This window comes from Limulus polyphemus, unplaced genomic scaffold (genome assembly GCF_000517525.1).
Source record: "Limulus polyphemus unplaced genomic scaffold, Limulus_polyphemus-2.1.2 Scaffold3419, whole genome shotgun sequence".
NCBI lineage: Eukaryota > Metazoa > Arthropoda > Merostomata > Xiphosura > Limulidae > Limulus > Limulus polyphemus.
The window spans coordinates 37802-65703 of record NW_013669029.1 but is presented as its reverse complement, the minus strand read 5'-3'; the positions used below and the strand labels follow the sequence as shown (position 1 = coordinate 65703).

Sequence of the window (27902 nt, the reverse complement as noted above, 5' to 3'; positions counted from 1 at the left end):
ATGGTAGGAGTATATGCACGCTTCAGATAAGGTAAGGGTGACACCTTGATGAAAACATGGAAATGTTGAAAAACTTGAATGTAAAAATCGAACCTTTTTCTGATCCTGAGGAGGAGAATGCTTTGTTGGATATGAAGTTTCTGAAAAACGAAAAAGAACCTTCTAGTTCTAGTGAGTTCAATATTTAGAATTTCAGTCGTCTGTGAACTTTGTAAAAATTACTGAACTAACATGGAACAAATATGTGCAAGAACCTCTAGTTGTGTTTATTGAAATATGAAATCAGCTGTAATTTGTAAAATAAATTGTAGTAACTATTATTCACCAATGTTACAGAACAAATGATTAATAATAACACATAAAAACTGTCAAAATTTTTGTTTGTTGTTTAATTAATTAATTTATTTTTAAAAATTCATGTGTAATTTTTGGCTTGGGCATTTTGTAAGATCTGTAATTTTTCATTATGAATATGAGAATAATAGTTTCTGGTGAACAGCCATAATTTATTTCATGAAGTGAAAAGTAAATGCAAGATACACTATAAAACAACTGTTAGTGGTAGAATATGTCAATTTAACTAGAATAATGAAATATGAAATGAATCATTGTTTTTTAAAAATTACTTTGTAGTTGGGATAGGTTTTGCTTTTGTTTGATCTTTAAATTCTGAGGATCCTTTGAATTAGCTAAACTATTCAGTATCTTGGCAAAAAGTATACTATATTAGGGCTGAAATATACATCTGGACCTAGCTATTTTGACCAAGGCAACTGCTAAACTTGTATAATTAATACCTTCATTACTAATTTGCACTAAAATACAATCCTACCAATTTGTTTGTGGCATTAATCTATTATTAGTATCAGGTTTTTCTGAGTGATGTTTTTACCACACACTCATCTGGTTAGTGGTCAGGATATTGATCAACTTGTTTAGCCTCCCCCCTCTCCTCAGGTGTTAGTTATTCTTCATTGTGGATCGGATTCTAAATGTTTTTTTGTGCAGGATGTGCCAAAGTTTTCATAGATTTCTGAAGTATTTGATATAAATTATCAAAATACCAATTGCTACTTGAAAAGAAAGAGAAAATATTTCATTATATTTTTGGTTTGGAAACCAGCTTTGAAAATTTCTTTAGCAATACATCTGTATTTGAACGAGTGTGAAATTATGAAGAGAACTTCAGACTTTTATGGTGTGAATGATTTTCCAAGCTAGCAAAGCATGATTATAAGAATACAGTGTTAAAAAAATATATAATAGGCCTAGTTCTAATGTCTTAAGATTGGAAAAAGTGTTCACCTCATAACAGTTGTTGTAGGTTGTAGCCTACATAAATTGTGTTCTGACAACTACTGTGTTGATTGTGTCCCTGCTGACTTAATGAGCTTTGGATTTAATGAAATGCTTTGACAAAGGATATGGCGAACATAGTGTGGTTGGAATACTATTATTATTATTATTTTACACACTTCTAATTCTTGAACATTCCTAGGAACTAGTTAAAGAATGCAATGTTAAAAAGTATAGTAGTCCTAATTCTAATACCTTATGACAAGTAGGCAAGTATAATTTATTAGAATTCCTAATTTATTTTATTTTCTTACCTGAATGTTTTAATACAAAGATAAAATGTGATAAGTCCTTGTAAAAGAGAAAAAAAAAATTACTCCCACAAAAATTATATATCTGGATCCCCTCTGAATTGAAAAAAAAAGTAGGTTTTTCCATGATCAACCACTTGCATTGTATAATGAATTGAATTCTACACCAGCAGAATGAAGTGTGTGTGTTTATAGACCTCGATTGTTTTGTTTTAAATAAAATATTGTATACATTTGTTAGATTCTACCTTGTGAAGAAGAACAAGTAAGATTCTATTACAATAAATGAAATTGGGCCAGCTTGCTCTTGTTTAAAATATCTTGTTCAATTCTTGGGAAGGCATGCTGCTCTCTTGACTTGTGCTTGAGAGAACCCCCACCCTTTATTGTGTCTGCTGTGTTTTTGAATAAGAAATAAGTCAGAGGATAGAGTATTTTTTATTTTTAAATAGTTTATTGATGAGCAATTTAATAACCCAAGTTGTGTCTCAGTGCTATGTGTATCATATGCCAGTAATTGTGTAAAAACCCTGGTATTGAGTGAAAGGCATAGTTGGCACAGGATATAGCAGATATACGTTTTGTATAGTTAACACTATTTTACATTATTTTTATTTTCAATCAGAAGTTTTTATTCTTAATTACTAACCACCTGAGAAGAATGTCAGTGAGAAGTTATATAATACAGCCAGTGCTATTATTAATAGTGATTCTGATGCTACAATTATGAGAGACCGTAAATTTAAACATATAGATTTGGATTATATAGAATCAATTAGTGAAGGAGAGAAATGTCATTGCATAGCTGTGGTTGGTTCACAATAAATAATGAGGGAAGCAGTTAGAGAAAATGCAATTTAAAATTGATTGTTAACTGCTAATTAAGATTAACATTGCTCAAGTAAGTTTAATGTTTTGTTACATGTTGAGATCAAGTAAAATGAAATCTTAATATCTAATCTTTAGATAACAACGTTTATAGTTAATGAATTGGGATGATGAGTTGAAGGGTGATACTAGTCAGCTCTGGGAAATTTTTTAAAATGGCTTACTTTTAATTAAAGAAAAACATTCTTGAAAAGGATAAAAGAAGATAAATGTAATTGGCTTCCTAAGAATAAAAGAAAAAATTCACTTGAGTGACAACTATATAAAATAGTCAGTTGTAGTTTGTGGTATAGTGTAAGCTAACACTTGGGTTTGCTCATAGACAGTGTATACCTTGACATAGCCACTGTTAGTGGCTTGGATGATGTTAAAGTGATAAGCATCACAGTTGCATGCAAAGAAGCCACATCTGGTACCTTCATCTTATAGATAGTGTCATTCAAATACCCCATCTAGACCAGTGGAGAAAAATAAAACCTTCAGACATCAGTCCTTCACATGCTGCAAAATGTAACTTTCTCTGCAGTAGTTTCTATTCAGTTCATTTATGAAAGAGGTTCAATAATTTATGGAAACCCTGTACCATGTTATGAATATCATACATGTAAGTAATATTGTAAGAGTAATTAATTTATGAATAATTTGTATGTCAAAAACTGATATTCAGAGGAATAATATATGAAAATTATTCTAAATGATTTCTTAGTGTGTTTTATTACAATTATATGCTGTTATATCAGTAGGATAGTTAAGGACAGACAGGTGGGAATGGACTAGTCTAAAGAAAATGTGTCATTTAACAATGAGAATGTGTTACAATGTTGTGATACACAGAAGTCATGTTCAAATGTGTTCTAACAAAGCTTTTATTTCACTCCTCTAGTGACAAGAGAAGCTGTTTCCCCAGAAGAAGAATCTTTATTTACAGTCTTTGATTTTAAAATAAAGAAAGAAAAGTATGATGAAGTACCTAAGGAGTCTGAGGTAATTTGTAGATTAAAAATATTTATAATTCTCTTGATTGGGCAAAATAGCAAGATATTTTTTCTGAAAACATTTATGTAGTATTGATGTTATTTAATATCTCGCAAGACATTTGGGTTTTGGAATATGTTACAGTAAATAGAAAATTTTTATCTGTAAACACAATGTACCTTAATATTCATCATCATGAAATGTTTGACATAGGTGAATGATGTTTCAAAAACTGTGAATTTCATGTATCTGTGTTAATTTCCAGCATTTTAATATCTGCATTTTATATGAATCACTCTCTTACTTTTTATATAATACATTTTATTGATTTTGTAAATACACTGTAAAAAATAGTTCTTTCTGTTCTAGTTTCCACTGCTTGTAACACCTCATGTATATAAATTTTATTACAGGTTAACTGGTATTATATTCATTGTTTAGAGAATTTCTAACCTTGATCATAAACACAACATTGTGTCAACTTAACATACACTTTTCGCTTCTTTGACCTCACATTATCACATTTGTTTTAACATCTTTTTTTTGAACTTTATTTGCTTTGTATGTCATCTCACTTTTGTGATGTAACATTGTTTCTTAATTACTACTTCATTCTTATTTTTCTTTAGTAAATTGTTTTTATTATATATTTTTAACCCCTTGACGTGGATTCCTGTACATAGTGAGGGGCCCTCCCAGGGAAGGTTCTGTATTTTCAGTTACTTCCTCTGGGATCTAAACATCCACCCACGTGTTTGCCGTGTTTGGCAACCGGTGAAGGGGAGGAGGGGATCCTGGTGGTTGAGTGGTGTCCGGGTGACTGCAACACACCACTCTGGCTTTCAATTCATGTAGATGGGTAGCCTTGGGGTGGCCTCCCCCAGGGTCAGTCGGCTGGTCCACTCGGGCTAGGGTCAACTGAGTACCAGTGTTGTGGACATCGTGTCTGATGCTGATGTTTGGGTATAGTGCTCACGAAACCCTGGCATTGCTGCAGTGTCCTTGTTTGACGTTGTAGTGCGTCCCCTCGTAGGACTCCATGGTGGGTGGGGTCAGTGGGCACTGAATCTTTCTTCTTAATTATGGATCCCCACAATCCAAATAAAAAAATAGTAAAAACTCAGCTTATTGGTAAACAACCACGCTTAGAAGACTCTGAACAGCAGTCTCCACCACAAGGTGGACCTGTACCTCGCTTTCTGATCTTGCATGCACTATCCGATAAATCTTTAGGGCAAATGTCTCCCTTTTTTATTCAGAAGGGCTTAGAGGGGCTTGCTGGCTCTCCAAAGGCAGTTAAGAAGCTCCGTTCTGGAGACATCTTGGTTGAAACATCCACAGCTAAGCACAGTGAATTCCTTTTGAATTCAAAGACCATCAGGGATATACCCATTGAGGTTACTCCCCACGCTTCCTTGAATTCCTCACGAGGAGTTATTATTGAGAGGGACTTGAAGTCTATCCCCGAGTCAGAGATTCTTGCTGATTTCTCCAGCCAAGGAGTTTCAGCAGTTTGAAGGATCTTCACTCATCAAGATGGTATTATGGTGCCAACCCCAGTTCTGATTTTGACGTTTTCATCTCCACGTCCACCTGCCACTGTTAAGGTGGGTTATTTGAATTGTAAGGTATGCCCCTATATTCCCAACCCTCTCCGATGTTTTCAGTGCCAGTGGTTCGGTCACTCAAAGAAATGTTGTCGTGGTTCTGTGAGGTGTGCTCGTTGTGGTGGCAAGGACCATGATGCCTACGAGTGCAAACTGGATCCTCACTGTGTTAATTGTAGTGGTTCCCACCCCTCTTACTTTAGGTCTTGCCCTAAGTGGGTGGAAGAAAAAGAGGTACAGCGTTTGAAGACTATTAATAACACCTCTTATCCTGAGGCTCAGAAGATATTGTTCCCTACTCCATCTCGAATATATGCCACTGCACTACGCTCCACTGATACAGTGGGAGTGCAGACGGATCTTTCCGTGCCTCCATCTGAGTCTTTTTCATGCCATGTGAGAGGTCTTCTGCCCTCCATGGATACTAGAGTTGATAGGTCTATGTCTACTCCAATCTCTGTCCCCACTATTCCTTCCAGTGACTGTCTGGGTCAACCTCCATGGGCACCACCCTCGTGTCTGCTTGGGTCCTTCTTTGACCCCTGAATGCAGGACGATCATTCGATCACATCCTCAATCATTGGATTCTCACTCTGATGATAGACTCCTATCATCCCGTGTGTCTTTCTTTACAGGAAACATTTCTGAAACCTGTCGATACAGTCACCTTTTGGCAGTTTTCTTTGTATCGGAATGACAGGTTGTGTGATGGGTGAGTACATGGAGGGGTGGCACTGCTGGTCAATCAGCATGTGCCCTCCTTATCTATGTCCCTCAATACACCCTTGGAGGCCGTAGCCATCCGTGTTTCCTTGGGTCGTACCATCATTGTTTGTTCTCTCTACCTGTCTCCTGGGGAGACTTATGTTCAATTGGACCTTGGTGCTTTCGTTGACCAGTAGCCATCTCCCTTTTTACTTCTGTGAGACTTTAATGGACACAACCCCCTCTGGTGTGGTGCTGATATTGATGGGAGGGGGTCGTTCCATAGAGCATGGGCTCTTGGATCATGACCTTTCTCTCTTCAATACTGGAACATATACTTATTTTCATGCACCTAGTCAGTCTTTCACTGCCATTGATCTCTCGATTTGCTCCCCTTCACTTTTTACTCACTTTTCTTGGATGGTCGACAGTGACCCACGGGTCAGTGATAATTTTCCTATCATTATGAGGGATGTTGGTCATGGTCGATGCCACCCGACCCATGTGCCACGGTGGAAGTTGGATCAGACTGACTGGCCATCTTTCACCTCTCTCTCTGAACTTGATCCTGCCTTTGTCTGTCTGCCATCAATAGACGATTGTGTGGTTGCAGTGACTGACTGTATCGTCCAGGCATCTGCTCATTTTATCCCTAAGACCTCGACAGGTTTTCCACGGTGGAGTCCTGCCTGCCAGGAGGCACGAAAGGCTCAAAAACGGGCCTGGGATACCATCCGATGGTACCCCTCTCTTTCTAACCGCATTGTTTATCAGTGGGCCCATGCCCATGCTCGGCAGGTTCAACGTCAAAGGCAAAAGGAGTCTTGGATTACGTTCACTACTAGCATCTCTTCTACCACCAGTTCCAAAACTATGTGGGACAAGATTCAAAAAGTCACTGGGAGGTATGCTTTCCATCCCCCTTTTCATCTTGCTCTCCAATGGCCAGGAAGCTGCTGATGTCCAGAGCATTACTGATGTTCTTGGCCACAGCTTTTCTCGTGCTTCTAGCACTTCTGTTTCTTCCTCTGCCTTCTTGGCCATCAAGTCTCGGGCAGAGCGATCGCCTCTTTCTTATCGGGCCGATCATCTCTATGATTGTAATTGCCCCTTTACACTGGTGGAACTCAAACTTGCTCTTCATTGGTCTGGTAGTACATCGGTTGGACTTGATGATGTTCATTATGAGATGTTGCACCATCTCTCTTCTGCCTCTCTTGCTATTCTTCTGGTTATTTTTAACCGGATCTGGCAGGAACATGTTTTTCCTGATGCTTGGTGCCAGGCTATTGTCCTCCCCTTCTCCAAGACTTCTTCTAATTATCATCCCATCGCTTTGACTAGTTGTCTTTGTAAGGTCCTAGAGAGGATGGTTAATGCTCAGCTTGTTTGGTTCCTCGAATCAAACACACTCCTCTCACCCACCCAGTGTGGGTTCAGTCGATAGCACTCCACCATGGACCATCTGATTTGACTTGAAACATCGATCAGGGAAGCCTTTCTCAAGAGAGAACACCTTGTTTCTGTGTTTTTTTATCTCGAGAAGGCTTGTGACACCACGTGGAGGTATGGAATTTTGCAGGACCTCCATTCCTATGGATTGTGTGGCCATCTACCCATTTTTATTCAAAACTTTTTACTGAACAGGCATTTCCAAGTTCGTGTGAGTTCAACTCTTTCCCGTTTCTTTCCACAGGAACTTGGACTCCCTCAGGGCTGTGTGTTGAGTGTCACAGTTTTTAGTGTTAAAATTAATGCCATCACTAACCTTCCTCTGACTGTTGCAAATGGGCTCTATGTCGACGACTTCCACATCTCGTGTCAGTCGTTGAACATGAGGTTTATTGAGCGGCAGCTTCAGATTGCCCTCAATCGGTTGTTGACATGGACCACTGCAAACGGTTTTAAATTTTCTTTTTCCAAAACCGTTTGCATGCATTTTTGCCGCCAACGGGGTCTCCACCCCGATCCTGAGCTCCGTATTGGCGATATAGTTATTCGTGTGGTCCCTGAGGCAAAGTTCTTGGGGCTTATCTTTGACCGTAAGCTTAGCTTCATTCCGCACATCAAGCAGCTACGTGTCAAGTGTGCAAGGGCTCTGAACATCCTCCGTGTCCTCTCTTCCAGCTCTTGGGTAGCGGATCGATGTTCTATGCTCAGGATCTATCATGCCCTGATTCGATCCAAACTGGACTATGGGTCTTTGGTCTATGGTTCTGCCAGGACCTCGGCCTTGAAGATGCTGGACCCCATTCACCATCTGGGTCTTCGGCTCTGCACCAGGGCTTTTCGCACTTCTCCAGTCCAGAGTTTGTACGCTGAGTCCCACGAACCTCCTCTTCACCTCCGTCATTTGCAACTTTCTTTACAATATGCAACCAAGCCTCGATCCTTACCACAGCATCCCACCTGGGATTGTTTCTATCTTCCTCGATGTGCCATGCTCTTTTGGAACAGACGGTCTGCTATTCCTTCCTTTGGCCTTCGTATCCAGGCACAACTTGTTGAACTGGGTCTGGCATTGGATGACATTGCTGTCCCCAATGATCAGCTCATTCCACCATGGCTTATTACCATCCCTTCCTGTGACCTTTCTCTGAGTCATCTGAGGAAGGTGGATACTCCCAATTGGAAGTACCGTCTTCTTTTTGCTGAACATCTTTCAAGCCATTCTTCTCTTCCTATTTACACGGATGGTTTGAAATCGGGTGACTCTGTAGGTTCTGCCATGGTGTGCTGTGGCTCGGTAGTTGCTCGCAGGATCCCCTCTACAGTTTCTGTTCACTGCCGAGTTGTATGCTATTTCTCTTGCCCTGGATCATGTAGAAGGTATGCAGTACAGTAATTGTACTATTTACACTGATTCTGTTAGCTCTCTACTGGCCCTGGAATTGTTTAACACTGGTACTCACCCTGTTCTCATCGATATTCAATACCGATTGGCTTACTTTTCTCTATCTTCTATTTCCATCCAGTTTTTCTGGATCCCTAACCATATTTCTGAAAGTAACCATAAAGCAGTTATACTGTAACTTTTTAAAATGTGCATGTATCTTCACATATTATCAGTATACAAGTATACATTATCATAAACAAAAGTATCAGATTTTTAAATTAAGTTTTAACATTTTTTAATTAATTATTTGCTCATGCATTTTTTATTTTTGAATATTGACTGTCCAACATGTGAAGTAATTTTGATTTTAAGATTAAAAATACTTTTATGCATCAGAAAATTGTCAAATTTCACATGAGAAATTTCTATAACCTCCTAATATCCTCCAGATAATTATCAAACATTTTTTTAGAAAAAAACTTTATATTTTATCTGTTACTTTCACTGTTGTATCTCTATATGGGTTTGGTCAAATCAAGTGACCTCGTAACTGCCATAAAAAGAAATAGGAAATAGATATAAGTTATGTTTTTTTCATTCTAGAATTACTACAAATTATAACACAAAATCACAAATGTTTAGTCTAAATAGCTTAAATCTCATAACATTATACAAATAAAAAAAATTTATTATTTTCCATTTTATTGACCTTTCAGCAATGTCTGATTAACATTACAGAGGTTGAATGATGCAGTGCATGTGCACTCATGTTACCGTATACAATAATATAAAACTGGCCTTTAAAAAGTGACCTGTCTTGGCTGTGTTCCAGTATTTTGTAAAATACAGTCACATTTTGATCATAATACGTTATATATGTTTATCATTATTACTTTTTACAAATAAGTTCTTAAATTTTATTAAAACATAGAACAGTAAATAAAGAAGTATAGAAAACAGTTATCTTTTCTAGTTACAAACTTTGTACTCATTTACTGCTTGCTGTAATTTGCTAAGCCTTATCAAATTTTGCATTTGGAGAATGTAAAATGAAATAATTTTTCTAGGTATTATGTATGTTTTCTGAAATAACAAATCATAAATTACAATATAAATACCACAGAATTCCACTATAAGTTATCAGGCTTAGTAACTAAGCTGTATCTGGGTGTAAAAAATTAAAATTTTTTTAGCTCAATAATGTCTTATCTTACCTCTTGGAATCTACCATTAAAAAAAGGGTTTCCTATGTAAATACTTCGCAAAGCCTCATAGAACCATCGTGGGAGACATCTGAGCTTTCGATTGATTATACATATGCCATAGACAGAAGTAGGTGTATGTTAGCAAGTATTTTCAAAAATGGAAAGAGATGGGTGGAGCCACTGTGTTTGATTCACTAAATGTACTGATATCTCAGCAAATAGAAAACATAGGAGGTTCTTATTATATATATTATAGCTTGTAAGTATCAATAATTTGAATTCATAAGAAACTATAGATTTTGTATTTGGATATCCTAAACATCTAATCTGAACCAATGTGGCACACAAACATCAATATTTAGGATTTTTTTAATAATTACTTTTAAATTAAGAAACTAACTGATGTATAATACTAAAATTTGAATTATAATTTACAATTTGATACCAAACTCAGTGAGATACATTCATGAAATAGTAGTTCAATAAAGTCTACAATGCAAGTCTACAAACATGATGACATAGCCTTTGATCTGTGACCATAGGAAGACCCGTCAGACCCATCTCAGTAGGGTTAGCTGGTTTGACTTAGAGAGTCTAAATAGTTCAATAATTATCAATATTGTGTGGAACTTATATGGATCGAAAGATTTTTTCTTTTCATACAAGGTATGTCTTTGTGACTGACCTTGTAATCACAAAGTAATCATGAAAGTTTTCATACTATAACTTTTAATATCTTTGTGTGTCTTCATGAAATTTAGCAAATTTTCAGCAGATATTAGAAGTCTTTTAAACACAAAAAATCAAATTTTTTAATTCCATATTTTGACTAAAAATTTGTCTATGAATATGTGGAGTCAGAGTGTTGAATATTCTGAGTGCAAAGTGATTTTCATGTTAAGATTAAAAATACTTTCCTTCTTCTGAAAATTTTCAAATTTCATTTGCATAACCTCAAAAACCTTCTAAATAAGTGTTAAACGTTTTTCTCAATAAAACTTTGTTTTATTTGTTATTTTCCCTATCCTAACTCTATATGGACTCAGTTAATTTGACCAACCTTTTAATAACCATAAAGAAAATAAAATAATCTAAGTTACCTCTTTTTTACTTTCTAAAATGATTGCAAATTGTAACAGAAAACTACAATAGTTTATCCTAAATAGCTTAAAGCTCCTAACAGTCTACATCTATTTATACTTAATTTTCTTGTTTTATTGCCTTTAAAGATGTCTAACTAATAATCCCACCATGCAATTTGTAAATCACTTTCCAAATGCATATCTCACATTACTGTAATGAATGATGTAACACACGAGCTGCTTGCAAGCATATCTCATGAACAATTTTTTATTATTATTATTATCTTACCGAACCTAACTGTTCCTTTGTTTATAGCACATTACAAATCATCCTCTTGATACATTATTCACACTTCTTGCTGGACCCATGAACTAGTTTAGTATAGAACCTAGTATGATCCTTTGTTTATTGCACATTACAAATCATACTCTTGATTCATTATTTAGTTCAAATTGATATTAACTTTCTTTATTGGATTGTATAAGAAATATGGCCATATATCGAACTAGTAGGGATATGTGTATGTTGGGTACTTGTAAGTCTTCATGAATTTTGATAATTGGCCTAGAGATTTTGACAGTTGAAAGCATTATTTGTATGATAATTTTTAGATAATGTTAACATGATCACTAAAGATGGGATCTTGTAAAAGATCTCAGGATCATATTATGAGGTTTTAGTCAAATTATGAGACTTGTTCAAAAGATAGATGTCTGTAGGTGTGGGGGATATACACACCAGCTACTGACATAACTTTTGCATTTATGTAAATTAGTTTTCTAGTAAAGATATTGTTTAGTTTACTAAGGAAGCTTACCAGATATGATTCCAAAATAAAAATACCTGTTATAATTTGAGTTTTACAAGTAGTGTTTGTGTTCTATATTGACAGAATTAATTATTATTCATCTTTTTTTGTGTTTTAGAACACATTTGTCAAAGTAAAAACTGAGCAAAATGGTGGTTCAACAAAGGATGGCATTATTTCCAAGTTCAGTGAGAGTGATGGTGAAACTGTTGATTGTTCAGAATTTGATGTTATAAGTTTGAAAAGTGAATCAAAAGAGGAGTTTCAACAAGTTAACTCTGAGTTAGAAGGTTTATTAGGTGAGTGTAAATTTCCAGAACTATATCAATTGACCATATGGATAGTAGATGTGATAGTAGAAAACTTGTGTTACTGCATTGCATTTAATAATGATGATAATGTACGGTTTATATGTAATAAGATTTATAATGCAAAATTGGCTTAAATATTTAGCATTTGGTGGTTCACCAGTCATCTAATATAACTTGTTTTATACTTGACAGCTTTATTTGAAATCAGTTTGTTCTCTAATTCTGGATTCTTAGGTCATCAAAAAACAGATTGCATTTGGTCAAGTAGTAATGAATCATTTAAGCATATCAGAAAACAATTTACAGAAACAGTTTTGATATTGTTCCATAAGTGTAGTATTAAAAAACGAAAAAAAAAACCAACAATTAACGTAAGTTAAGAAGAAATAAAGCACTTAATCAGTTAAAAAGGGTTGTAGGTATAACAAAGAATTGTACTATTGAACAAAGGAGATTTTATGAATAAAGTTCAAGATACTTTAAAGATGAAACTGAATTTAAAAAATTTGTGAAAGATCCTATGGAAACAAAAGTAAATAATTTTAAAATTATTTACTAAATATAAAGAAATAAAATAGTTAATAAATGACAATGAGTATATTAAGACTGGGAGGATCACACACACACACACACATTTTTCATAGGTAACATAAAGTCCTATAAAAGGATGTCTGATATAACCAATTGTATCTAATATTGGTACATATTATTGTAAATTGACAGATTTTCTTGTAAAATATACTGCCATTAACTATTGACTATATGCATACAGCTGAATCAAAGTGTACATCACAATATTTCACAAATTACATTTATAATTTAAGTACATAACTGTATCATCAATGTATATCAACGAAATTGTCATCAAAAAGTAGTTTATAATTCAAATTTTTAGTTATCCAAGGCTTTGGTTACTTTATTTGAAAATAAAATACAGAAAATTATCACTTTTCACTTCTCCGTGTCATGTGACACATCTGAGCTCCAAATTCTTCTTTATAGTTTTTATATCTTCCCACACATAACTTTCAGAGTCCAAACAATTAGAAACACAAGCAATACATAATGATATGTGAGAATATAAAATTTAAATTTCATACCTTCTTGATTTGATGAGATATCAATAAGATGTTGAACACTCACCGGAGAAGCCCATATCATCCTCTTGTAGTTCTCAAGGCAGTTATCTAAACGCATGTTCTTATTTGGTGGACATGTTTATACCCAATATAAAGAGCATATCATCCTGTATAAGAACTTGTTAAAAGTTTTATTTTGGGCAAGCATACATAGACAATTTGTTTTAGATTTTTTGCCTGTAGTCATCGTTCAACTCTAAACAGCTAAAAGAGTTTTTAACCCATTTAAGTAGAAAGCCATTTCAATTATAGTAGTTTGGGGACATTTCATTCTAGTACTTGATATATATTTTTTGTGTTGCAAAATGTGTGTTTTAAAAAAAGCCTCAAATCAGATGTGAGTGCTGAATTTCTTATTTTATATGTATATTTTTTTATTGTTCTATATTTTAAAAAAGTAATTAAAATGTAAAAATTAGTTATCTCCAAGGCTAGGTAACAAAAATAAAATGATGTGAAATTTTATGGGCTTAGGAAATTAACATCCCTAGAGCTCACCACAGAATTAAACTGCATATAAAAACTGAAGTTTGATTGGTTTGTTTAAATATTGGGGTGGGGTAGGTCATACATATGTCCTTTTGCTGTGGTTTATAGCTTTACAAGGAGTAATAAACAGCTTTCCCTGAACAATGTCAGCGATGAAACAATAAAATTAAAATAAAACAGATGTGTAAAGGTTAACAGCTGAAATTCTGACAATAATTATATTGAAATTCTGGCAACAAATGATGCATTAAAAAGAAGAAAAAGGTATTGTTAATTGTATTTCATATTTTTCTAACACTTCATTTCACTGTAGGTTGATAATTTTGCAGCAGTTAGTGTTAGGTAGAGAAAATGACAGATAAAACTTAACATTCTACCAAAACTTGTATTCTGAAAACTGTAAGATGAAAATAAGTATTTTTATGCATAACATGAAAATCACTTTTCACTCAGACTGACTCAGTAAAGGCTTCATAAATTCTCAAACATGTCTTTGGTAAAAATACATCATTACAAAATCAGTTTTTTTTTTGTACAAAACACTTGTAATATTTACTAAATGCCTTCATAAGTAAACACCACTAAGTACAGATTCACAGACTGAACTGATTCTGAGTGTGTAGGGTTAAAGCATTTACTATTTCAGACAGTTTTTCAAACGAATACGGAACTTAAATTTTGGAAACAGTGTTTATTATAGTACCTCCAATATTGAATCATTATTCACAAATATAACTTGGGATGAAATATTTGATTTTGTTGTTAACCTCATCGCCAGGGGTATCCTTTACTGTGCATGACACAAGGTTTTAGTGTCTTACACTCAAAATTTTATTTAACCACTTTTTGTTTATGTTATTCTAATTAGAATAGCATAAAATCTTAGCTAATAATCCATATTTTTTTTAATAATATATAGGTTTTAGGTTCTTAATTCTACAAGGCAGTATAAAAAAATATATAGAATTTTTCCTAGTGTTACCCACGTGACACATTTTCTTTTAGCATGTCATCTTTTCTATTTTATCCACCACACATAAAAAAAATATGAAATTATACATAAATTACTCTATAAAATCATCATTGCTCAGATAAACCATAATTTTTATAGTTTTCAATTTTGTTTGGTTACAGAGCTATTGATTATAAAATCAGACACCTCCTGCTACACCTATTTATTACATCCTCTCTTTCAGAATTTGTTAATAGTTTTAATTATATATTACCTATAACCAATAGAAAGTCAAGGTTTCATCTATCAAATGACGTATTGTATAACATTATGTTTGGAATGGTTAAATGTCAGTTTCACTGAGAGCACCAACATCGTTCCTGTGAGAAAGTTAATGACTAGCTTGAATGAATTTATAATGACCCTTGTCGCATAGTTAGAAAGCCAGAAAATTTTTGAGAGGTAAAGGAATTTGTCTACTTTATGCACGTTATTAGTCTATATTCTTTGGTGCATTATTTGATTAAATAAAAATTATCAAGTGCATTATTATCATTAGTATAAAAAACATTAGGGTTAACTCTTCTTGAGAATTGACAGCAAGAAAAATGAAGATTGGTTAAGTATTTTATTTCTTGTTTTTTATGTTTATTCTTTATGTATAATTATAAAAGTAACTAAAATGTAAAAATAGGGATCCTTTTAGATTAGTTAAGATTAGATTAGGTAGAATAAATAATAATATCATAATAAAAATGTTTCACGAGGCACATGTGCACGAGCAGCTCGTAGTAGCTCGTGGGTAGTGTAATTTGTTAGCATAGCGTGAGCTGCAAGTTCCCCGAGTTATTGACAACTTGTAATGGTGTGGATAGTAGTTAAACATGGTTTAAATGGCAATTAAATAATAAAATTTAATTATAAATAGATGTATATTGTTATGAACTTAGAGCTATTTAGGATAAACAAATGTAGTTTCATGTTACAATATGAAGTCATACTAGAAATTAAAAAAGGGTAATTTAGATTTATTTAGATTTTTTTTTTGTGGTTAAAAGGTCGGTGGAATTGACCAATTCTGTGTTGAGATAGGGTGAAGAAAATAACAGATAAACTATAAAGTTTTACTGAAAAAACGTATAAAATGCATTTAGGAGGTTTTAGGGATTACACGAAGGAAATTTGAGATTTTTGAAATGAGGAAAAGTATTTTTAATTTTAACATGAAAATTACTTTTCACACAAACTATTCAAAACAAATACTCAATATATTCATGGACAAATCTTTATTTTATTAAAAATACTTCACTAAAAAGTATGATTTTTTTGTATGTGAAAGACTTGTAATATGAACTGAAAGACTGCCAAATTTTGTGAAGATATACACGCTATATTGAAAGATAGACGTATTAAATCTGTAAAGACTTATAAACAAGTACAAAGAGGTCACATGGTTGGTCAAATTGACCAAGCCCATGTTGAAAGAGTTAATCAGGAAAACCAACATAAATTCAGTGAAGAAGTACTTGGAAAATTATTGGACTTAGCTATGAAATAATCACATTTTGTGTTTAATGAAGAGTTATATGAGCAGATAGATGGAGTTACTATGGGATCTAGATTAGAAGCAGTGCATGCTATATAAACATAAGTTCTATACAAATATTTTTGTACTATTTAACCCCACACATACATAAAAATACTTCTTTCTTCCATCATTTTATTTTTACAGGAAAAATATTTTCCTATTCAGGAAAAGCATGCCAGCAGGTGTTGATTAAATGTTTAGCATCTTGTTTTGCTTCTGGTTGTCATCTGTCTTCAACATCAGCAAGTAATGTTCGGCCTACTGTCTTATCTTCTTCATCTACTTCTAGTTTTCTTCCATTTTGAATGGTCTGACATTACAGTGAACATGGTGGTTTTTTTTTTAAGCTGCTTACCGAATCTCTTCTGTTCCAGAGTACTCCTCTGTCTAGAAATTTGGGTAGTCATCTTGAATCATTCATTCATTTGTGAAAGCTTTGGCTTTGAGATCCATGGGTTTGACAGATCTTTTGGTTCAATCTTTACCTTCTCATTTTTCATCCTCTCGTGTTTTTATGCCCTTCTTTCCAATCCTGTTTGTTTATAATTTCTGTATCAAGATGTCTCAGATCTCATTCTGAAAGGAGCAATATAAATAGTTTATCACCCTTCTTCAGTGTTTGCTTTAATCTCTTTGTAGTTTTAAAGAAAATTGGAGATTGAAAACTTGTCAAAGACTTCTTACAATTCAAGTTTTACCTGTATAAATCTCATTTCAAAATGGAGAACTTAAGGATGTTATGGGTATTTCTTTGAGGAGAGTGGATGACAAAAGTGGATATACAGAATGTTTATTTTTTTATCCCAATTCATGCATCATAACATCATTGTTTACTACTAGGGAGTAGTTTATCAGTTCACTGCCCTTCTCTTCAGTTTGGCCTTGTTTCGAAAGAGTTTCCTGGTTTTCTCCATTACCTTGACACCGACTATCACTTCTACATAGATGATTGTCTTAACCACTGTATTTCTTACACAGATTTATTTAACCAAATAATTAGCTACATCTTGGGTGAAAAATCCACAACTTCAAATCTCATTTAGTACAAACATAATATTTGGTACTTTAGTATTTTAAATCAAAAACTGTTAAAAGAGCACTTCAGCCATCTCCTCCACTGTTGCAAGCTCAGGAGTCTTGTTGATACTAATTTATGTTCTATACCTATTACCAAAGAATCATAGACATTATTTCTGCTTTAATAATTATGGTTTCGCTTCATGAATTCATTCCCTTGAAGCATGTTCACTTTTATCACCTCCAGTGGTACCTTGCTTCTCAGTGGTGTTTGACTTCGGACTCTTTATCACAACAACATGATCTCCTTTCCTTCTTTTTTCTTTAGACTGTCATCATTTAACAGATGCTTCTTTCAAGGGATAGGGTGTTGTGTGGGGGAAGCAGTGTTGTTCTGGTTTGTGGACTTCTTAAGAAGCAATGGTTTACATCAGTGTGTTAACTTTTTTTTCATCGCCATTCTAATTTTAATTCATAGAGACAACTTTGATGCAGTAGCTTGCCCAAATGATTAAGGTGATATTCGTTTTTGCAGCAGTTTCTCTAATTCTTTGGCTTGATTCTCATCACATCCACGTTCAGTACCATAAGTTTCTCTTTGTGATACAGTCTTTGGCTGACTCACTTTCTATATGTCCACACCTTTCCATAGGGTAGGACCCTTCACCCTTTAGATTTTCAGTGATTGTTCACTGTAAGATGTGTTCAATTCATTTACCATATAATGACCCTGATCACTAAACATATAAACAACAAGTTCTGTTCTTTGGACATTTCTTTTAAATAAAATTCATAAAAATTTTAGGTTTGAGACTTTTTTCCGGGGTTAGTGGAACTGCTTTAAATTTCTTTACAAGGCAACATAAAGGCTATATTGCATGGGGTATGTTTTTAGCATCTGAATTTGTACAATGTAAAGTACAATGTAGAAGAAAATTTGTCATATTTTTGTTTAATTTTGATTAATGTTGCTTAAGAATTTGCAAGTATCAATTTATTGATCTTGTTTGTTTGTTTGTTTTTTATTGGAAATTGATTATTGCATTTCAATTGCCTCTTTCTTAATGCATTTGTTACATAACTATATGGTGTGGACTTTTTATCTGATATAATTCCAAGCTGGTTACCATCAAAATTATGTTATGTAGACAGGATCATTATGAAACCTGCTCATGGTGATAACAGGTAAAAAGAAAATGATACTGATCGATAACATATAAACATCAAGTTACATTCTCTGATCATTTTTAAAATAAATGCCATACAAAATTTTAGGTTCAAGACTTTTTTTCAAGATGGTTAGATTTAATGCAAAAGGAGTTTTTTTATGTAGGCCACATGAAGGCTATATTGTATGGAGTATCTTGTTATGATATTAATATATGTAATATAAAGTACAATGTAAAAGAAAATTTGTCATTTTTTTGTTACCTTAATAAAGTGATTAATATAGGTTAAACATTTACAGGTATTATTTTATTGGTCTTTTGTTTTTTGAAAATTTATTATTACATTTAATTTGTTATTTATAACATGGTTATAACACTTTATTCAGTAGTTAAAGAATACACTTACACAATTAGAAGTTAGTAAATTTATGCTTTATTTAACACTAAAGTAGCCAATTACTACCTTCATTCTAGTTGGCGGTTCAAAATTAGGGATGGTGGCAGATAGCATTTGTAACTTTCCCATAACTAAAAAAAAACAAAGAAACAGATATAATGCTTCTGTGGCTGAAAGTTTGCTGATAATAGGAATCAAACTTAAGTGAGAGCCTCACATTAATAGGCAACCCCCATAATCACCAGGCCATGCTGGTCTAAAGCTGAAACAACATGAAATAAAAAAGAACAGGTACCCCATTGTGTAGCTTTGTGCTTAGCAAACAAACAAACATAATGATAATATTTCAATTACTTGGATAATTGGAATTATTTGAAATAGTAATAATCTGAAATTCAAATTTAGATTATTTGACTATTTTTGTAAGTTGTGAAACAAATTAGTTAAGCTAAACAGTTTGAATTAATAAAAAAAAATCATAAAAATATTTTGATTAATTAATTGTTGGAATTATCAAAAACACTGATTATGTTTGTGAAATTACTTGATCTGATTGTAAGTTTGTTTGATTGATTATTTTACCTGACACTAATTGGTATTAAATGATGCCCATAGTTAATTGATGATATTGATTAATAGAGCTAATTGTCCATCTCTAATGATATGAGTACTGGACTGTTTAATCCAAATTTGATGGTTTCAGGTGTATGGGTACCTTTTTATGGTTGGTTTTAATGTTTTTTGGAATTAAACCTTACTTAAAAGCATTTATTATGTAACTAAATCAATATATATTATCTATTGTTATTAATTACTTTATTTCTTTAAATGCATCTTTTGATTGTAGATCCAAAGACGTACTTGAACAACTGTTGTGGAAAGCAGTTTGATGGAAATCATATTGTAACACAAAAACCTCTATTTTCAAAGTCAAAAAATTTCAAATCCCAGAATTCCAGTGGCATTAATGTGTATGATAAAACATTTTCCAGGTTAAATAACCAAAATATACATAAAATTTCCCATAGTGAAGCCGAAATTGTGTGCGACAGAGAATTGGAAAAAAATCACCACATGAGAACAAATGCTTGTAAGAAACAATACAATTGTGGAGTGTGTGGCAAACAATTTGTAACAAATAGTAATCTAAAGATACATCTGAGGATACACACTGGGGAGAAACCATACACTTGTGTATTATGTAATAAAAAATTTAGGAGTAAAAGTCAGCTTAATGGACATGGGAAGGTGCACACTGGGGAGAAACCATACAGTTGTTTAGAATGTGGTAAATCATTTGTAACAAATTCCTATTTGCAGGAGCATATGAGGATACACACTGGAGACAAACCATACAGTTGTGTAGTATGTAATAAACAATATCGAAGCAATAGTCAGTTAAAGATACATGAGAGAATACACACTGGGGAGAAACCATACTGTTGTGTGGTTTGTGATAAAAAATTTGGAAGTAAAAGTCAACTTAAAAGACACGAGAAGGTGCACACTGGAGAGAAACCTTACAGTTGTTTAGTGTGTGGAAAGAAATTTGGGAGTAAAGGTGAACTTAAAAGACACGAGAGGGTGCACACTGGAGAGAAACCATACAGCTGTTTAGTGTGTGGAAAAAAATTTGTAAGAAATACCTGTTTACAAGAACATGTGAGAATGCACACTGGAGAGAAACCATATAGTTGTGCGATATGTAATAAAGGATATCGGAGCAATAGTCAGTTAAAAAAACATGAAAGAGCACATACTGGGGAGAAACCGTACAGTTGTGTAGTTTGTGATAGGAAATTTGGAAATAAGAGTCATCTTAATGGCCATGAAAAGATACACACTGGTGAGAAACCATACTGCTGTGTAGTGTGTGGAAAAAAATTTGTAACTAATAGCTGCTTGCAAGCACATGTGAGGATACACACTGGAGAGAAACCATACAATTGTGTAGTTTGTAATAAAGGATATCGAAGCAACAGTCAGTTAAAAAAACATGAGAGAGTGCATACTGGGGAGAAACCATACACTTGTGTAGTTTGTGATAAAAAATTTGGGTGTAAAAGTCATCTTAATAGCCACGGAAGAATACACACGGGAGAGAAACCATACAGTTGTGTAGCGTGTGGTAAAGGATTTCGAAGCAATAGTCAGTTGAAAGAACACGAGAAAGTACATACAGGGGAAAAACCGTATAGTTGTGTAGTTTGTGATAGAAAATTTAGGAGTAAAAGTAATCTTAATAGGCATGAAAAGGTGCACACTGGAGAAAAACCATACAATTGTTTAGTGTGTGGTAAAGAATTTGAGAGTAATAATAAACTTAAAAGACATGAGAGGATACACACTGGGAAAAACCGTACAGATGTATAGTGTATGATAAAATATTTGGAAGTAGTAGTTAACTTAAAACTCATCAGAGAACACATACTGGGGAGAAGCCATATAGTTATGTAGTGTAAGTTGATGAATTCAGAACAAATAGTGACATTAAAATTTGTCTAAAGATGTACACCAGGGAAAAATTGTACAACTGCAAGGAAGAAAGTTTGTAAGTAATGATAACACATTGGAGGGTTCAGAGCGTGGAAAAAATTATACTGCCATTTAGGTTGTAGTAAAGTACTTGAAGTAAATAATGACCAGAAAAGATTAGAACACACACTGGGGAATAATCGCTGAGGTGTTTAGTGCATGGGATACATTTGTAAGAAATAGTAATATAGAAGAGCATGCAAGAACATATACTTGGGAGTTGTTTGGTATGTTCTAAGAAGTTTGTAGAGAGTTAACACCTTATTATGTCTAAAAATGTACAGAATTGGAAGAGAACTGCAAATTTCTAAACTCAGGGAGGTGTTAAGTGTTGTGGCATGTCATCAAAAGCATTTCTCAATTTGTTTGCTGTTTGTAACGTGTCATTTAATTTGTTAATAAGCTGCTTCATCTCAACTAGAATTTTGTGCATACATTTATAATGATTAATCAAAAGTGTAATTGATGTTGAACTACTGACTAGAATGAAAGCAACTTGGTGGCAGCACAAACCACAGAATTTGTTGTTGTTTACCTGATGACTACAGGAAAGACAAGCAATTGGCAACACCCACTGTCAACCTTTTTCATTTGTTTTTGTTTGTTGTTGTGCTTGTACGTACCATGGATTGATAAACACTTTACTGATTGATTAATCAAATGTAACTCATTAATGTGGCCATCAGTTAGCAACTACCACTTATCAACCAGCTCTAGCATTAAGTCAAGAAGTGGTGAACTGTTTTGGCATTAATAGAAGTTCTTTGCTTTAGTAATATTGTTTATTTTGTAAGTAAACTCTCAGATAAACTCAGCTTCTGTACACACATTTCTATTGATTAATCAAGAAGTGTAATTGTTGTTGAAAGTTTTATTTTATACTTGGGTATGATTTTATTTTGTAAATTATTTCATTTTCTCTAGAGAGATTTTGGTGATTTGGAACTTTGGTTTCTGTGTTTAGCTTGAATTTCATTTTGCATTTTATTGGTTTTTGTTATTATTACATATTTTGTTTTGAATTTTGATATAGTGTTTGTTTAGTGAACACCAATAATTCAGTGGGCGAGGGTTTCTTTTTCATTGGTGAGGGTTTCTTCTATATTTATATGTATTATTATTATTATGTCTTAGTTTTTTAATAATGATAAGTTCTTGTATATGTACTATGTATTCATAGTTAATCAAAAGATTGAACATGTGTGTTTCACAGTTTTATATTGTAATTAAAATGTTTTTGTATATTATGTTTTAAAGGGCTTGTATGTATGTATATTGTTATCAAGTATACATTCTGTTCTTTTGTATTGTATATTTGATGTTTAAGTGTCTTGACATATCTTATTTGTATGAAGGTGTTTGTTGTCTGTATTGTTTATTTAATGGGTTTATTTGGTTTAGTTTAATTGTTATATCCTGTGTGAGAGTTGAGGGTGTTCATTGCATATATTATACTTTTGTAGGATTTATTTGAATTGTATCTTATATGTGATTGAAAGTGTTTGTTGTATCTGTAATTCTTTACACATATGGTTTGTTTAGTGATTTACAATGTTACTTAACCTGTGCTGGTATCTGAACTGTGTTGTAACTTGGTGATAAACTTAGTCAGCTCAAGGGCAAGCCTAACATTCTAAATCTAGTCGATATCATGTGATAAATTCAGTCATAAAACTTTCTGGAATTTTGAAACCACTTTTTTAATTTTAGATAAAAACTGAACAGTTTTCAAACAGACGAAATTAACTTCAATTATATTCAAAGACATTATAAAATTTGATTTCCAAAGTTAATTCTGTGTTCTTGTTAATTTTTCTAGTTTTAGTGTTCAAATATTTTAGATTGAAACTTGTATTGAAATAAGTGGACCAAAATCACTTCTTCTTGCCTAATGTTAAATTAAATTGTTTAGCTACAGGTAATAAATAATGATTTGTATATTTCATTTAACTCATTACACCAACTAGTCTCAACAAGTAATCAATAATAATAATAATAATAATGGATGTTGTCTGTTTATTAATGTGATATTCAGGGACACTGGTATCTGCCTGGTAGTTACAAGTATTCACAAGAATACAGATATTTGACTCTTAAGTGAAGATTCAGTGAAACAGGATAGCAAAGGAAATGCAACAGAACAAGTAACTGAGTCTTTATTCGCAGTTACAGGATGGTGTATTTACCAGATTGGCCAAATTGCAGCATTCTGTTGACTTTAAGTGGCTGCTTCAGTAAAGAAGAGAAGGGAAGAAATAATTTTACCACACCTCCAAATCATATAAAAGATTTAAGCACAGTATTGGTGTCACCACCATGAGAAGTAATGTAGAAAGATTTATAAGTTTATGGTATCTTGATGTCCGGTTTACAATAACGTCACAACTGCATGCAGTTCACCTGCACAATTTTTTGAAAAATTATCCAAATAACTGTGCTTCATATGAATAACCCTGAAGAATTATGTTTCTTGTTTTTATAGTGTGTCCTATTAAACAAAGTTAAGTTTGAGTTACTAGTGCTGAAGCTAGTAGGACCTTACTCGTTGTTCAAGTGTATTGTGGAAAGTCAGCACTTAACTAGGTAGCACAAACTTTGTTCTGGCAAATAGTAACAAGCTACATATAAGGCACATCCCAAAATTACCTTTGGGACAGTTGTTTGAAACAAAAAACAGTTACACCTTTTTTTCACAGAGACAAAGGTGATGCCTGTCCACAAAAACAACTGCCATGTGGACTTTCTAGGAGCATAAGGGATGTTGTCAGCAAATGTCGAAACACAGTAGTAGGATAATAACACCTTCAGAGAGTGCTTGGTTGCTGCTGGTGATGGCTGTCAAAGAGAAGAAAGGAAGTTTCCATGTCAAGTGGATAGGTGAATGCTGTAGAAATGTCTACATGCATTGGAAGGTGCCCATTGACTGATGATGGAAGAAGACTGGAAATTGCTTTCAGGACCCGAGAAGGACTGGATGAATAAAATAACATCCCGTTTGGTCTTTGTGATGCAACTAAACAAATTCAAAAGGCTTACGTATCTTATGCTAGAGGATTTCAGTGAGATGATTCATCTTTTTGAATGACACCCTACTTTGGTTGCACATTTTAGGCTGTAGCTGAGAACTTGAGAATGGTATTCTAGATCACAAAGTATTCAAATTTAAAATTCTAAACTGGAAAGTGTATTCATATGCATAGGAGTGAAGTTTCTTGGCCACATGTGAGACAGGGATGAAATCTCCACTGTTCCTTTGAAGTTGATATTATACAAAGACTGTTTGTAGTCTAAGATCAAACAAGATGTCCATAGCTCTCTAGGTTTACACTTCATTATTGATTTTATTTGACCAGTTTTTGTAAATTAGCCGAACCATTCTATACATTATGTGAACACAGTAATATGAAAATGTCTACCAGTATTTTAAGTGGATTTATGTAAAGCACTATTGCTGACTACTCTTGTTCGTATTAACCATTTTTTCTAAATACAGATATCAATGATTTTGGAATTGGATCAGATTTGTAACATGAACAGGATGGTATAGAGAATGTAGTTCTGTGTGTGTGTGTGTGTGTGTGTGAGTTGTATGTTAACTTCTCCTGCATAATCCAAAACATGCAGAATGAACAGGAATAAATAAATAATAGAAAAGAAACCTAATAAATCATGCACTTTTGGAAAGTCCATAGTCCATCAAAGATGTATTGACCGAGTAGTGGATAACATTTTGAAGCACCTTGAGAGATTCATATGAATCAAGGAGCCTCTTATGATAGTGGTTTACTTAGCTGTGCTAATGGTTACATATTGTGATAATGTACACTTCGCCATATCCTCAGTGTGACCAAACAGGTATGCTTGCTAAGTTTGTGAACATTGGCTGTATTGACTGGGATAAGCACTTACGGTATGTTACAAAGGTGTACTGAACAACAGACAACTGGTGTTCATCAAATCTCTCAATCTTCAGATGAGAATAGTAGCTTCCTGTGGATCATATGTATGGCCATTCATTTGGTACATAAGATCCACGGGAATATGTGAATTACTGCATTCTGCAGTAGTTAATGTGCATGTCAGTAAATGGGTAAAGCAGCCATATATCAAAAAAAGATTCCATGACAAACAATAATAAAATAAAAGTTCAATTCAGATAACTGGATTTTGCTATGGTATGTAACCTACTTCTGGCCGGATTAATCCTTATCTTAACAGAAAAATGAAGTGAATTAAGAATTATAGCAATGGCATCAAATATGTAAATAAACTTGGACTCTTATATTGCTGATAACCCTCTTAAGAACTGGTTACTCCAGAAATCAGAAGTTAAATATCAGGGTGTCTGATGAAGACAGCAATGTATAGTATAATCTCAACTCAGCTCATGAAAAGGAAGAAACTAGCAGCATACTCTGTGATGGATAAGATAAGGAAACTGTTGTAGGGTCAATCTGTGTTTTTATCAATGGCCAAGAACAACTCTCTAATCATTATGAAATGGTGGTTCAAAGTAAGATGTTTTTAGATCATTGTTTGGAAATATCTCGATTATTCTACAGTTAGGATGATTGGTAGAAAAAGCAACAGCTGAAAGGGTTCTGTTGATGTGTTCTGATGTATTATGATCATTACTCTATTTGTCTAGCTAAATGATAGCAGCACTTATTTGGAGAAGAGTGAATAATACTTAAGACAGATCAGGTTCTCTCAAAAAAATTCCAAGGTAAATTTTCATTTGCTTTCAACAGTAGATGATAGTTTTGACTGTTGGTAATGGCTATGAACTCTAAACCATTATGTTGAAAGAATCTTGTAATCCTAACTTTCTGAATTTGAATCAGAATTAGAGTTCTTTGAATTGTTTGACACACTGTAGCCATTTCAGCTGTGTGGCAGATATTTTATGACACTTTAAGGTTAAGTCCTCTGTATTTTTTGTTTATATAATGCCCAAACCTGATGTGGGTAATGCATACACTCTTCAAAAGATGACACTGTTGTTTTTCCAATGTAGTCACAGCTCCCAGTCTGATCTAAAATTTATTCTAACATAGGTCTTATCAGATGTCTAACACATAATCTTGTTATTCTGTGTATATTAAAAGGAGCATAACATATGATGACCAAAGGTGATGTGGGTAATGCATACACTCTTCAAAAGATGGCACTGTTGTTTTTCCAATGTAGTCACAGCTCCCAGTCTGATGTAAAATATCTTCTAACATAGGTCTTATCAGATGTCTAACACATAATCTTGTTATTCTGTGTATATTAAAAGGAGCATAGCATATGATGATCAAAGGTGATGTGGGTAATGCATACACTCTTCAAGAATGGCACTGTTGTTTTTCCAATGTAGTCACAGTTCCCAGTCTGATCTAAAATTTCTTCTAACATAGGTCTTGTGAGATGTCTAACACATAATCTTGTTATTCTGTGTATATTAAAAGGAGCATAGCATATGATGATCAAAGGTGATGTGGGTAATGCATACACTCTTCAAGAATGGCACTGTTGTTTTTCCAATGTAGTCACAGCTTCCAGTCTGATGTAAAATATCTTCTAACATAGGTCTTGTGAGATGTCTAACACATAATCATGTTATTCTGTGTATATTAAAAACAGCATAGTCAGTAATGGAAATGAAGATGAAAAAAATAAAACAATAGCTTTATTTACAATGATTAAAACTGCAAGCCTCTATTCTGTGGCTAGTTTCTGTTTATCACAGAATGATTGCAACTTTCAATTCAGAATAGCATTCTAGTGTGAACCCCACAATCCCTAGATTACCTACTTTAACATTTATTGACTGAGAACCCGTAATTCATACTGACTTGTACACGTCTCTGCTTTGCCCCATAAAATGAGCTTAATTCAATTTTTAGTGCATTCTTTGGGCCAAGTATGTTCAAGCTATAGAATGCATGTAGCTTTTGCCTAATTATAAGAACCTATAGGTGAAAGTAAAGAAGATTTTAATATGTCAGCTTATTATAGCTGCTATAACCAATACCTATGTCAACTGTTTATATCGTCAATAGTTTTAACAACAACTGTTTCCATGTTGGTGGACTATAGTACAGGGTGTCCCAGAAGTCTGGACCTATAGAGAAAATATACAATGTATTCTTAATTTATTTATTATTTAAATTGCCTGCCATTAACAAACATACACAAATCAATTCTTGGTATACTGTGTCATCAGGGTATTTTCTTTTCTGAAATATTTACAACTGACATTAGAAATGTGTTTGTTTAACTTTAAGAATATAATGTCTATTTTCCTTATGAGTCCAGACTTCTGGGACACCCTGTATTTATTGTTTTTGCTATACTTAAGTCAAGGTAGAGGTTTGGTATATGTTTGTGACCTTTGTACATCCAGTTTACAAAGAAGATGCTAGCTACATGCAGAACAAGTGTACAAAAATCTAGAAAAATTATCTGAATAGGTGTGTATTAAAGATGTATACCATACTAGTTATGAAAGGGAAAAACATGATGATATTAATGTAATTTCTGTAACTTCTTGAATTTAGAAAGAAGTGTGTACATCTTTTATGTTATGAATGTCTTTGTAATTAA

At 33.5% G+C, this 27902-nt stretch overlaps 1 protein-coding gene across 2 annotated transcripts; it reads left to right on the top strand.

The window, feature by feature from the left end:
• On the top strand, positions 1-23113 carry LOC106469312 (zinc finger protein 420-like). Of its 2 annotated transcripts, none has more exons than XM_022397794.1 (4): positions 1-171; positions 3379-3479; positions 11833-12013; positions 19624-23113. In XM_022397794.1, exons 1-4 carry the CDS (start codon positions 57-59, stop codon positions 21147-21149), a joined length of 1923 nt encoding a protein of 640 aa, XP_022253502.1. In that variant the 5' UTR covers positions 1-56; the 3' UTR covers positions 21150-23113. The 2 variants fall into 2 exon arrangements, with proteins under 2 accessions (XP_022253502.1, XP_022253503.1); XM_022397795.1 differs by lacking the exon at positions 1-171 and adding an exon at positions 3051-3099.
• The last annotated feature ends 4789 nt before the right edge of the window (positions 23114-27902 follow it).

Coding starts and splice junctions, on each gene's coding strand:
- LOC106469312 (XM_022397794.1), top strand. CDS start 57: ATGGAAATGTTGAAAAACTTGAATGTAAAAATCGAACCTTTTTCTGAT. Junction 3,480..11,832: donor AAGTACCTAAGGAGTCTGAG/GTAATTTGTAGA, acceptor TTTGTGTTTTAG/AACACATTTGTCAAAGTAAA. Junction 12,014..19,623: donor TGAGTTAGAAGGTTTATTAG/GTGAGTGTAAAT, acceptor TTTTGATTGTAG/ATCCAAAGACGTACTTGAAC.